General features: G+C 40.3%; 1 protein-coding gene across 1 annotated transcript in view; it reads right to left on the reverse strand.

Annotated features, from left to right (window-relative positions):
* LOC136368264 (uncharacterized) overlaps nt 1-14,330 on the reverse strand; it is a 70,571-nt gene that overhangs the window by 22,210 nt on the left and 34,031 nt on the right. Inside the window, exons 35-47 of the mRNA XM_066330410.1 lie at nt 13,949-14,083; nt 13,432-13,551; nt 12,707-12,924; nt 10,847-11,040; nt 9,422-9,724; nt 8,499-8,728; nt 7,323-7,484; nt 6,384-6,668; nt 5,396-5,752; nt 4,342-4,452; nt 2,239-2,388; nt 1,664-1,780; nt 874-1,047 (exon numbers count right to left, since the gene is read on the reverse strand). Coding sequence (XP_066186507.1) covers nt 874-1,047; nt 1,664-1,780; nt 2,239-2,388; nt 4,342-4,452; nt 5,396-5,752; nt 6,384-6,668; nt 7,323-7,484; nt 8,499-8,728; nt 9,422-9,724; nt 10,847-11,040; nt 12,707-12,924; nt 13,432-13,551; nt 13,949-14,083 — 2,556 coding nt within the window. The remainder of the gene's footprint in view (nt 1-873; nt 1,048-1,663; nt 1,781-2,238; nt 2,389-4,341; nt 4,453-5,395; nt 5,753-6,383; nt 6,669-7,322; nt 7,485-8,498; nt 8,729-9,421; nt 9,725-10,846; nt 11,041-12,706; nt 12,925-13,431; nt 13,552-13,948; nt 14,084-14,330) is intronic.

A 14,330-nucleotide genomic window follows, 5' to 3' on the forward strand; every position in this document is an offset into this window, starting at 1 on the left:
AGAAGAGATCCACTTGGTGGCCAACAGAATGGGAGTTTATTCTGTATGTGATTGATGTTTCTCCAGCTGCAATGTGCACAGATCTCTCTTGAGTAGTGTTTCTCCCTTGAAAAACCATATCTATCTAAAAAATGACACGTAGATATAAGTTCTCAAAACAATATTTAAATACTATTTAATTTTAAGACAGGAGAAAAGGGAAGTGAAAGAAAGTTCTCTCTAGTCTGTACTTATATAAAAATCTGTCTATTAACAGAATGTCTCTTGGCCTTTCATTAATCATCTTTGACTTTCAAGTATGAAGCTCATTCAGCTGAATGAATGTCAAGCCATGTCAGCCCCACTGATCTATCAAATTCTTATTAGGTTCTTTTTATCCCACAAACACAGCTCCTTTCATATAAAGGATACTTAATCTACACCTACTGACAATATTTACCAGATAGTAAGTACTCCAATAGTTCCCTGAAAATAGAACCCACAGAAGTACATCTTTCAGTATAAAATTCCCATTAAAGAGCACAGGAGCAATACTCCAGAGTCCCTGGTGCAATGTCCTCAAGCTCTCCTGAGTTACAATATCAATGGTACCCACTCCACTAACACTGATCAGAATGGAAGAGTCTCATGCAGAAAGCAGTCAAGGAGAAACTTTCTATTTCAGTAGTTCAGGTTTTAGGCATCCACAGTTTTTAAATATCAGAAAAACTCAGCTTCCATCCTGTACCTTACAAAATGGAAATTTTCATTCCAGCCATGAGCTTGAATTACATTCTTATTACAGGACAATAATTATAATTAAAAACAAAAAAATAAACAAAAACCCCCAAACAAACAAAAACCCCAAACAAGACAACAAAACCCCAAAACTACCTGTAAAGATGATGGGACTCTGACTTGCAGCAGCCATGGCAAAGAGTGCTGGAAATTCCCTGTTATGTTGGTACCTGTTTCAAACTCCTGGATTTGTCCTTCAAGAGCTGTTAGGTGAGCACCATAAAGCACTTTCAAACTAAAGCTCCTGGTGACTTTGAGGTTCAAGATAGCCTGTGTGCAACAAAAGTAAATTGTGAAAAGACAGGATTGTAAAAGGTAAAGCTCCTGCTGGTCAGGGTTTTTTCCTTGGTTGAGACAGTATCATCTCAAAGATAAGTCAGAGATGCATCTTGTAGCATTTATAACACAACATAGTTACAAATGTACCGTTTATTTTAGAATTCAACCATTTAACATGTATTCTGAAGTATGGTCATGCTTTAATGCTATTCAGTTACATGGTTAATAAGTCTTGTGTTTCTCAGACAATATGCCAGGTAGTCAGAGTTTGGAAGGAAAACACCACTTGGGAAGGATGCAGTGAAATCCCAGCAGCATTCCCTCTGTCCTGTGTGAGCAAGGGACACCACAGCTGTGTCAGGCACACAGGAGCAGTGCCCTGCTCTCACCCCACACTGCAGCCAGCCTCCAGCCTGTGCCAGCTCCTGCTCTAAGCTGTTCTCCCGTGAGAGCCAACTGAGCTTCTGCACTCCCCTCAAGAGAAGGGGGCTGGACTCCTCTTCACCCAACAGCAAATGTGTAAAGTCCCATCTCCCCATTGCTCTTTGCCACCTCACTCCCCCAGCTGCTGCTGCCCTCGTGGCACAGCTCCAGGGTGATAACCTACCTGCAGTTCAATCCTCTCTTGTATTTGCAGAGTCTTCAATGTCTCTATGTTATGAGTAAGTTTGTTGTTAAGAGACACAATATCCAACTTCTGGACAAAGTTCAGTTCTTCAGTAATCTGCTCAGTTCAAGTAAATATGACAAAAGTTAACAGTGGCACATCTCTGACGTGGAGACTTCTCTGAATAACTGTAATTATTGGACTAATTCCACGTTAGAATAAATTTATGAAAATTATGAAAACTTTGCAGTGAAGAACTGTCTAATTTTTTTTTAGAAGTCACACTTTGTACTGTAAAAGGGAATATGCTGCCCAAGTGAAGAGTCTTGATAAGGAAGGTTTGATATAATTTACAAATGGGAGTCATGGATCATTTCTGATGTTAAATTTGTTGCAAGGAGCAATTGCACAGGAGTGTCTGAAAGATACTGCCTTCATTTAACTAAGGCCTTCAGAACTAACCCAGCCCCTGCAAAATATTGCATTTGGATTGTTTGCAGAAACAATATTTACCAAATCAGTAAGCTCACTTCAACCTCTATTTGACATATTACTGATTTGGAGGAGACACTTACTTGCTTGTTGTTCACACAGAAATTAATAAATCCTTTATAGAAGTCACTTTTTTTTTCTGATATCACATCAAGTAACAGCCTCACGGGAATGCCAATGTCAGCAGCTCCTTGGATGTTATGGGTTAGCACTGCATCCAACTCTTGTCTTTCCTGTTAATAATTCACAGCACAGAGAGCAAAGCACGTGTAGAAGCCAAAGATTGCTGCAATACAGAGCTCAAATCAGAAATCTGTCTGTCTGCATTTAATCTGAATTAAACTCCCACTAGCCACTTGTTCCTCTATGGCACAGAAACATGCAGAAATCACCAGTTATGAAGTCATATGGCAGGAAAGTGAAACACCATGAGGAAACAGATACTTGTGTGTGTTCTCTGCTCTCCTGCTCGGATGAGAAGGGAATCCAAACTTGTAATTGTCAACAGAAAAGCAAGAGATTCGCAGCCTTCCCTGTGTTGCTGTCTCACTGAATAAACAAACAGCAGTGTCTCAATTAATCACTGCCTGTTATTCTGCAGGGTAAATCACAGTGATCTAAGGGACATACAACAGTACAGTACAAACAACAAAAATTTACACATAAAGAGCATAACAAGGAAATTATTCAGGAAGTGCCAGAGCTTGTTATCCCATACATCAGTTACTGCACATTGAAGGTGCCAGGTTTTCAAAGATTTCATTCTTTCACTTTTATTCTGGCATTTATTACTAAAACTTGACTTTTTGTTCCAAAAAGGTAGGTTCAAGTACATTACTCAGCACTTGGGTCACACACTCCAACAGCCTGCAGGGTACTCACATGAGTGACTTTTAGTATAAGGAGTCCTCGGAATTTACTTTCATCAACTGTGATCAGTGTCTGTGAATCCAGGTTCATCTTGTCCATCAGAAGGTAGCCTGAGCCATCAATTTTCATTGGTGCTCCAAGATCCTGTAAAAGAAAGAAAAAAAGTCTAAAAAATCACCACTTTTGCACTTAACCACAAATACATGATACCCCTGAAACTTAATTCCTAATACTAACTTTAATCACCTAGCTGTATAATCAAGTATATCAGGCAGCATAGGCACAGGATGTTTCAGAAATCCTGAGACCTTTTTAAAACATTTTTTGAAGCTTGTCTTTTTTATTTTGAATATGTCTGATTATTTTTGATAAATGAGTCAGCATAAATAGAACATTGGACAATGTGGCAGCTCTTCCTGCCTAAATGAGAAGTTAATTAATATTCTATGCTTGGCATTGTCCTGCTGGCCCAAAATATCCATAAATTCAGTGAAACCAGACAGTGTGCACAAGTTTATTATGGCAGTTCTGTTTTTTGGAAAAGGGCAGGTGAATCTCATCTTTGTACCTTCAGATTTACCCTGACTTGCATATTGAATCCACAGATATTAATGGGATAAGATGTCCCTCACAATTTCCATACACTTAATTTTCTCACCTGAAGATTATTTATTTCAGGTATTTTAAAACTATTTCAGAGTTTGTTTCTCAGACTGCTGAGAAACTATAACTGCTGATGAAGCCAAAGACAACTTTAATAATCATTATTTCTGAATAGAAAATATTCTATTCTAAAATATTCTGCAGAATTCTCAGCCATGTTCTAGAAAACACATCAGAGCTAGCACAGGCAAGTCCATTTTCTGCAGGTAGTGATTAACAGGAAATTTGGTGTATGCCATATGAAAATACAGTGAATAACTGACTCCAGAAGTACGATGCAACATTAAAAGAGAATGTTTTTCTTTGCTACCTCTTTGAAATACTTAGATTATCATCTTTTGACTTTAGCAGGTATAAAGATCCTAGCTTAAATGTATAAATTCAACTTGACAGGAGAAAATTCTTGTCCATACCTGAAGTGCTTGGCATTTGTTTTCTATAAGCATTTTCCACTGAAGGTTCTTTTCAGGGTCAAAGTCCCCATTCATTTGAAGCTCACAGACCCCCAGCTTCATCCCAACTCCAATAAGATACTTGAAGTGTTTCCGTGCAGTAATGGACAACTCATTTTCCCTTGGGATTTCCTTCAGCTGGGGGAGGTTGTGCCTGAATTGAATTTCCAGAGCCATCTTTGGCTTGCACTCTGCTCTCACGTCCAGATGGGCAGTTCTGCCTTCTGTTTCCAGGACAGAGAGCAGCTGGGCCTGGCACTTGTCTCTCTGAATGGATCCTGTGAGCCGGGACTGAGTCGGGAAATTGAGATCCTAGCGAGATTTAAACACAAATTCCTTTGGAATATACACTTTAGGACAAGTGGGTATTATATGATACAATATCAGAGACAAAAACCTACAATCTCCATGTTGCTATTTTTCTCCCTCTCAACAAGAAAGATGGTGATTTTTCCTGAATGGGACCTGATGGAAGATTTAAGGACTGTCCTGCAGAATTCACAACTTCTGCATCTTTACAAGGGTTAACATTTACAAAAATAAAAAATACCTGTTCCTTCAGATTGGCAAAATTCACTAAACATTCTATGTTTCATCCAGGCCACACCAATCTCAGTTTTCAAACAAATAAATGTGCAAAAAAATCATGGGCCTAACAGACATTCTTACAGCTGGTTGTAGAAGGTTTGTTTTTTTAATAATTAAATTCTCAGCTTGTCTTGTGCAACATCCCAAATGAAAGGTTTCTTCCTATTCAAAGGATTTCTAAAACCACTGAAAATTCTACTATTTTTAACACTTCAAGGGGTTTTCATCCCCTCTTCGCTACAACTTTTCTGTCGTTTTTATGTTGCCACTTTGTAGTTGAGGAAGTTATCCAATTTGAGGATTTGAAAACAAAATACAAATGCCTATGAACATCTAGAAAAAAAGCCCTGATTTTGCAATAGTCATTCTTTCTAATACAGTCAGGGGGACTACCTGGAAAAACCAAGGAAATTCTATTTGGATATAATCCTCGCAGACCAGGGAAGGGATTTTTGATAGAGTTCAGGCTGATATTGCTGTTTAACCTTAGAGGGCAGTGTTGGCCTGCAAAGGCTGAACTCAGTCCCCAGAGAACACCTGGGAACAGGATGTGAGACAGGCGAGCCTTTAGAGTGCCGTCCCAGCACTCCAGCACTGGCATTTCAGCTAAAACCCACAAGGCCTTCATCTGACCCCAAAACTGTCTTTAAACTCTTCCCAGAGCTACCTGCAGAAGTTGACATTCAGTTTCTGTTTCCAGTGTCCAGTCAGCTTTATTCTGAACACGGAGATCCCCTCTAGCCTTCAGCCTGCATCTACCAGCCTGCAGCAGGAAAATGCCCTCTGTGGTGGAGTCTGTGGCAGCAGAGAACAGGAGAGAGTTTTCAAAAGGCAGCCCAAGGTGGCTGAGCCAGGGGAGCGAATGCCTGAGCACCCCTTGGAGGGTATACTCGTGCTGGCAGGAGGTGTCTATCTGCACCTCCACTGCTCTGCCATCACACTGCAGCTTCATTAACAAGCCCATGTTGCAGATGTCCTGTCGAAATGAGCCCCCCAAGACTGCAGCTCGAGGCAATCCCATCCTCTGCAACAGAAAAGATTACATGGTTTAAAACACGTGAAGTAAAGCAAGCGTCTTCCTCATTTGTTCCTAATTCATGGGAAAGCATTCCTTCTTTCTGAAACAGTCTGCTTTTGGAAAGGACCATATAAGACAGCTTGTTTCATAGAGAAATCAGGAATTTGTCTGTGAAAAACCACCCCCCCAAGAAAGTGGGGGGAAGGGGGGAAAGATGAATAAATCCTACAATAACCTTTTCCTAACTGATGTAGAAGAAAAATACCTTAACCTCCACAATTCCAAACTGAAAGGACATGCTTTTCACTAGATTTTAGGACAGAAGTTTATTTTAATTAATAAACTATTATTAAGCAACATTTTTATGGCAACAGCAGTAACATCTCCCATTGTATTACTCCAAATTATCATCTTCAAACACACTTCCCCCTACAAGTGCTCTGACTCATTACTCTGCCAGAACAACTTGAATGAATCAAATTTGTGCTATCCACAAGTGTCTCAGGAGACATTTTTCTGTGATCTGAAATACACAGACTGGAAGGGCATGCAGAAAACAATCTGGGCTTACCTCTAGACCGACACACTTGTTTCTAAAAGCAAGTGCCCATCCTGTCTCATTGCCTGCCAGACTCACTTCCCCATCAGCTTCCAAAGTGCAAGGCCCGAGGACAATACCAAGGATGCCCTTGTACTTGTCACTTCTCATGGCAGACACCTTCAGTTGGTTCTCTCTGGCAATTCCCAGGGAATGAAGTGAAGGCAATGAATGCTGGAAGTTGATTTCTAAACGAGGATGGGTGTTAGTGGTGGCATAGAGTTGCAGGCAGGCAAATGTGAAATGAAAAGAAACATCTCCAAAGAGCATGACAGTAAAGTTGCTGGTAGATATTGACCCATTCAGTGAAATCCTTGCTGGAGTCTGAAAAATTACAGAAAACTGTTGTCAACTTTGCTTTTCTGTCAGGTCGCCTACTGTTTTTAAAAGCTCATATTACTGGAAGAGAACTGTTCTCTACAACATTTTGTAATCATCCTACATAAATTAAAGTGCTGAAACAAATAGAGATGCACTCAAGTCTTTATTCTGGAGTTCCCTAATAGAAATAACAGGAAGAAAACCCAGACTAATAATTAATGATGTGAAAATATTTGAAAGTGCACACAAAACTTCCTGGAAGCTCAAAGCCATTTCCACATGTCTGACACTTTCAGTACTTAGATTCCCTTCAGGGTAGTTAAGGCACCACGTTGTTGAGAGCAAAGTTTATAAATGAAGCCAGTACCTCAAAATGATGAAATGCAATTGCACCATTGCAAAGGCCAGACACTTGTTTGTTAGCAGATTCTCCACTGCAAGCCACCTGTTGATGTTGCCAACAAAGCACATTCAGGGTATGAAGAAAAGCAGGGAGAACTAAAATTCAAAGGAGCAATTTACAGGGCTGCTTTAAGGATCAAATAGATGAAGGCACCAAAACATAGATTTAAGATTAAAGGTTAGAGGTCCATTTCAAAAAGATAGACAGTTTGATGTACTAAATACATTACAAGAGATGGCAGGATTTCTGCAAACCTCTAGCACAGGTGGAACAATGTCCATCAATCTTCCCACATCATGGTGAAGTGAAAGAGAAATTTCCATAGCAGTGCCAGTGCTTTTTTTCTCCATTTCAATCTTGAGCTGCTCTGTCTCCACTGTGGTTGTTATCCCTGCAGAAATCTTTCTGGAGAAATTCTATGCACAAAACAAACCAAATCATGGAAAGAAATGAACAACAACATCCCAGCAACAACTGGGAAGGGCAGAGTGTGTTTCACTGCACTTTAACATCACAGCCTGTGTCAGGGCAGCAGCGCTGGTAAAATAAAAGTGCAAATTCATCACGGCAGCCTCATTTCAAATAGAGACTGTAGTGTTATGCCTGACTTTCTAATTCTTTCTGGCTCCAAAACATATTGAGAGCTTTCAGCACCCTGAAGGATGACCCTTTACTGTCATCCTCTTTGAGCCCTCAGGCACAAACAATTATTTGTTTGTGGAACTATTAAAAAACAAGGCAAAGGAAGAGTTTAGAATTGTTTCTGTGCACACCTCTGTGTCTCACCCTACCACAGTAATTGAAGCCACCCAACTATAAGCATGTGAGTGACTTGAGCCTTTCAGTGGATGTCTGAGACAGCAAAGTATTTGAACCTTTGCTTTATGGAAAGATAATCTGTGATGCAAGAGAGATGTAAGGTTCACAGATCTACAGCAGAAATGCAGATAGAGAGAACAGTGGCCAAGCAACACCACACCAGGAATCGTGCTCCATTAAGCTCCTGTGGGCAGGAGTTTCCAGAGGGAAAGCTGTGCTAAACACTGTTCTGCTCTTCAGCAGCCAGCCAGAGGATGACACCAGCACCAGTTAAATCCAGCACCAGATGCAAGTCTTAGGCCTGCCCATTTACAGGGCAAAGATAAAATTGGACAAGACATCTGTTCATATGCAGCAAAGCACTTCATGTAAATGAGAACTGAATGTAGCATCTCATTTAGTCTAGATTCAGCTTCCAGAGCTCAGATGACAGGTTCACAGTGACGAGGAGCCAGACAACACCTTTCTTTCACTCAGTAATTTAGTACATCTCAAAAACAGAGCAGCTTCTAAAATAAATATATACAGTGCACAGGAATAGCCTAGAGTTATTATATATACACAAATTGTCCTTCCAGAAATTAAACTTTCACAGGCAGAACTCTTCTTACCTCGTAATAGCCAGCAGCTTCTAAAACAAAAGGGATGCCACGTGTCTTTATCTTTGAGATGTTGTGCTTTAAGCTGACAGATAGCTGGGCTGTTGGAGGCTCTGTGGCCAGTCTGTGCCCCTCAAACACAGCAGCCATCCTTTCACTGCCACTCTGCAGGGCGATGGCAATGGTGTGATTGCCTGAGCCACGCTCACACGTGGCAGTAAAAATGCCATCCAAAGGCAGCCCTAGTGACAGGGAAAGAAGTAAAATCAACACAGCACTTCTGGGTTGGCACTGCAGACTACAGAGAAGACATATTAGAGATCACAAGAAGCCTTCTGTAGTTTTTCACAAGAAAAGACACACTTTTATATAAAGTGGGATCGCTGTACTGATATTTATAGAAGGACATTACCTACAAGGGGAAAATCATATTAAAAGGGACTGTTAATTAAAGTGTGGCATGCACTTTGCAAATCAAGAATTTTCCTTTTCTTAATAAAGGATATTTTCCAATTGTATTGTGTCCAACTCCAGTAGTCAGCTGTCAAAAAGATTCAGAAAAGATTTATTCTGTCCAAAGGAACCTGTGCAAAATTACTGATAACTGCAGTTCATGAAAACCCATGGCTTTGCTTGGGAAACAACACTTGGCATAAAACTGTACTTAGAGGAATTGGTCAGCTTAGATGCTGTGCAAGAACACAGATGTACAAGAGAGAAATAATTTCCCCTTAAGTATTTCAAAACTTTTTGAACTATTTCTGTGTCTATGTTACTGTATTTTCTCATCAATATCAAAAAGAATGCTGCTAAGACTAGATCACATTTTGTTCTGGTGTGAGCAAACACAACTCATCTGTTCCCACTGGTCAGCAGTCATTTAGGTAAATTCACCTTGTTAGACCACACCATCAAGTCAGATTTTTCTTCCTTACCTGCATTTTTTAAAAAGTCAACATTATGTGTGAAAGTCCCACTGAGTTTTCCAAGTCCATGATCCATGATATTGAAAAAATCTACAGAAAGAGCCTTCTCATCCACCTGGAAGCTAGCCAACCCTCTCTTCTTCTCTTCACTCAGTTCCAGGTGTCCTTTCAGTCTTGCCTCCCCTGGGATTGCCCGACTGCCATTCTGAACTATGGCAACAGTGATATTGTGCACAGTGGTATTCCCAAACACATTCCTGTTCCTGACATGCAGTCCATACAGGCTTTTGTTGACCATCACATTGATATTACCTGTAACAGGCAGAAATTATTACTGTAGAGAGAGATTCTTGGGACAGTTTTAGAATTTAGTTTAGTTTAATGTATAAATTAACCATTACCTTAATACCAGGAGGAAGTAGAACAGTTTTCATTTATTACACAAGATAATTTTGCCTAATCTAGAGAGCAAATCAGTTCAGTGTTGAGGATTTCTCTACTAGCAAGTGTCTGTGTTTAAAACAAATTATGTAATAGTATTTCTGGCAGCTGCTTCTTTTTATTCACCAAGCTGCTTGTGCCCTTAGGCCATATACTGCACTTCCTCTGAAGGAAAACTTACAGATGGATTGTGACCTACTACTTGTGTAATTGCAGGCTAAACAATCCCTCCAGAGCTCTGCAATGACCTACTCCACCCATGGAGCCATTCTAAGGAGTCTGAAGTCAGCCCTCACTTTTCAGAAGAGGAAAGAGGCCACCCACTATTTCCTTTAATCCATGAAAACATGAAAATCCCACACTATGTTAGTTCACTGAAAAGCAGTCTCAACCCAATGAGCCATGGTTCATTTTGCATGCTAAATACTCTGCTCTGCATTATACAGAACCACAGAATAGCTCCATCTTGTTCCAACACTTCTGCCATGGGCAGGGACACCTGTCCCAGGTTCTTCAGAGCACTGTCCAGCCTGGCCACGGACACTTCCAGGGATGGGGTAGCCACAGCTTCTCAGGGCAACCTGTTCCATTGTCTGATCACCCTCATAAGGAAGAATTTCTCCCTAATATCCAATCTAAACCTGACTTCTGTCAGTTTGGAACCATTCTCCCTTGCCCTGTGGCTCCAGGCCTTGTCCAAAATGCCTCTCCAGCTCTCTTGGAGCCCCTTTAGGTACTGGAATGGGCTCCAAGGCCTCCCTGGAGCCTTCTCTTCCCCAGGCTGACAGCCCCAGCTCTCCCAGCCTGACTCCAGAGCAGAGGGCTCTGATCATCTCTGTGCTCTGCTCTGGACTCACCCCAACAGCCACACATTGCTCCTCTGTTGAGGGCCCCAGAGCTGAACACATTGTGCAGCTCAGGAAGGATTACATTAAAATTAAAAGCTTCCTTAGATGGCTGCAGGTTAGAACAAAACACAAAGGAACAGAGTACCATCGTGAATGCTGTTTTTGCACTTCAGTAATCCATCCAGAGAAAGGAGATGAGGTATGGCCTGGAATCCAGTGAAAGTGTGTTGGACTCTTCCATTTAGGGACAAAACAAAGCCAGCTTTCTGCTCCCTGGCTCCCATGAAATCCACATGAAGCCTATTTTCATTAAGCTTCAAGTCAGAAGACAACAGAAGTCTAAAAAGACAGACATAAAAACTGCTAGTAAGATATTATTATGGTTGACTGAGGATTGTCAAGACACCCCTCCTTACTCAAAGCAGGATCAATGAGAGCAGGGTGCTCAGGAGTGTGTGGTCAGGTTTGGAGTATCTCCAAGGATGGAGACTCCACAGACTTTCTGGGCACTCGTTCCAGTGTTGTGAATCAGGCAATCAGAGGCCGTGCAGTCAGCCCACACTATCCACCAGATGCTTATAAATTCCTCAGTACAGCCTCACAGATTGGCAGACTAGTTTTTCTTTAAATTGCTTTAATGCATTTGTTATGGTTCCTAATAAAAGAAAGCTGAAGAGACTTTGAGTTGGAAACGAAGCCTTCTCTGTCACAATATGAAATATCTCTTTGGTGCTGATTTAAAAGCAGCATAAAAGAGAATTCAGCTTAAAAACATAATTCTAAGTGCCACCACCATTCGAGTTTGGTAAATGAACCAACAATATTTCTTTACATCTTGGCCCTGAATTGAACAGTGTTGGAGAAACACAGCACAGCTCTTTAGGGAAACCTGCTGGAGCAACAAAAGGTCCATTTTCTGTGTTGTAAATACAAGACTGAGACACAATTTTCACATTGTGTGTGAAAGCCATCAACAAATTATCCACTGAACTATCTGACTTTCTAGACTCAAGTATACTACACAAAATTCCTAAAAGTGTGGCAATCACTCCAGTTTTCATAGTGTTAGACATCCCTCCTAGAAACTGGAACCCTGTTGAAAGACTGATGAAAAGTAAAACCTCAGGGAAAATCCACTCTATGGAAAGAATAAAACTACACAGTTCAGAGAAGTAAGGTTCATTCCATCAGACACCAACTGGAGTCTGTACAGACTGCATCCTGTTAGCTGGTCTCCAGAAACATTCAACAGTTTATTTTTGTTTGTATTCTCCCTGTAAAACAAATCCTAAACAAAACATCATTACAAAAATTTTAAGTGCTCTGTTTTCTTTCCTGTGAACAGCAATAAATTGCTCTCTTATGGCTTACCCTGGTATTTAAACAAATTAATGAACTATTGGAAGCCCAGAACTGTAAGCAAACTGCAGGATCATATGAAATACCCTTCTTGGAATATTTTATCCTATTTTTAGAGTTACTAGTAAATCTAATGTACTTCATCTAAAATATAGTAATTTCTGATTTCTTTAACTCTTATTTCCTCATTCTCCTTATCCCACCCAATTAGTAAACACTGGGATCTCTGCAGAAACACAAAATTCTTCAATGCATACTTTTGTATCTGTGAACTTTGAAAAATCAGCTGAAACTTGGGAGGGCAAATTTTCTATTTCCCATCTCTGTCACCTGAAAGCTTTCTCCAACACTTTAAAAACCTTAAAATAAACACTGGGAAATGCCTTTTTCCACTGGCATAGCTTGTACAATCTGTTCACTCGAAGTTCTCTATACAAAGTCCTTGGAAAGCAACTAGAACACATTAACAAAACTTACACCAACTTCTGAAACATAAGGAGCAGAAGTATTTCAATAATAGGGATAAAACATGAACTGGCATTTACTCAGTGGCCTTGCTGCAGCCATGGGAAAGTAGTTACACTTAAAGCTTGTATTCCAGAACATTTTTCAGTTCCTCAGTTAACAAACATTCTGATTTCTCTACCTTGATGGAAATATTTTGCCCATGAGCTGGAGCTGTACTGATTCTGGATTTGTCAGGACTGTCTGATGGAGAAAAGCCCTCAGTTCAGCAATTCTGACTTTCCTCCTGTTTTCATTGTTCACGTCGACCTCCAGCACCAGCATTTCCTTGCCATTGGAATGAAGGTGGAGGGAGCCATTGACATTGTTTCCACCATAACTCTTCAGGGCAGCCTGGGCCTGCACACAGAGAAAAAGGAGAGCAGGACATTGAGGACCTTAGATACACAATACTGGAACACCAGTTTGAGCAATGAGACTGCAGACAACATGTTGGGACTGGAGAAAAGCAGAGAGGGGAGCAAAGGGGGAAAGGAGTTTTTAGTTCTCACCTTTGTTTCTCATCATCTAACTCTAATTTTATTTGGCAATAAATTCAATTAATATTGCCCAAGTTGAGTCTGTTTTGTCTGTGAAGGTAATGAGTAAGTGATCTCCCTGTATTTATCCCAACAAAGCGTGAGCTACGCTGAATTTAAAGTACAATTTAACTCGACTTTAAGAGTTTTCTGAATTTCAGCTGAAACACAAACAAACTCTTCCAACCCCATGTAGCCAGAACAAACTCTAACTATCAAAAATTAACTGTTTCCCTAACAATTCACACCTCTCCACTATAGTCATAGAGTGTATGAACTGCAAAACTTCAAATTCAAGCAACAAGACTGTAATTAGCAGGGGACTGACCTGTGAAGACACGTTCTTGTTGATGATGACTTTTACACTCACACCACATTCAAAGTGCTCCAGTTTAGTCTGCCTGGAAAACAGCTCCCCACTTAGGCCCATTGCTTGTGGGAACTCAAGCTATTTGACAAAGTAAAGTGTCAGAACAGAACATTGCATTCCCCCCAACTGCCTCATGTGATTTCATGTCTGACCTTCCAGCACGAAGTGGGTGATGCATACAAGCAAATGTGTGTATCAAATTTTACCAGTTTTATCCCAAGATACTAAAAATATGTTGAAAGCATGAGTAAAAAAAGCATGAAAAAAGGTCAGTTTGGGCCTTACAAGGTATTATTGACACAAATTATTGATACATAACTGAACCTGCTGAGATATCGACAATTATTTGTCAGGGCCAGGACTTGATTGGATTAGGACATTTACCACCATCAATCAATGTAATTCTGAAGACAACACAGTAAAACAGTCACCAAGACAGAAAAAATAAAACACCAAAAATTAAAACCACCATTACCTGGAATGAGTGTGTCACATCCACATGTAAAAGATGTCTAAAATCTGCCTCACTGGATTTGTCCTGATATCTCCCTAGAAAACTGAGAACATCTTCCTTATTCACTTTTAAGACAGTTTCAAGCTCATGCTTCACCTGTGAGTTAAGAATGGGAGTAAGCAAAGTGAGTATTAATTAATGAAAGATCAGAGAAGTCATCCCTACACATCATGAAAAATGAACGAGTTGCAAGCTGTTATGTTTTGGCTCAGAATGAAAAACAAGAAAATGAGGAAAAGTAGTTATATTTGAAAAGAAAGATGAATAGATATAGCTAGATAAGGGTAAGAACCCTGAATCTGTTCTAGCCCAGTACTTGTTTTATTAATAACACTCATGCATA

The sequence above is a fragment of the Sylvia atricapilla genome, chromosome 15 (genome assembly GCF_009819655.1).
Source record: "Sylvia atricapilla isolate bSylAtr1 chromosome 15, bSylAtr1.pri, whole genome shotgun sequence".
NCBI classification, from domain to species: Eukaryota; Metazoa; Chordata; class Aves; order Passeriformes; family Sylviidae; genus Sylvia; species Sylvia atricapilla.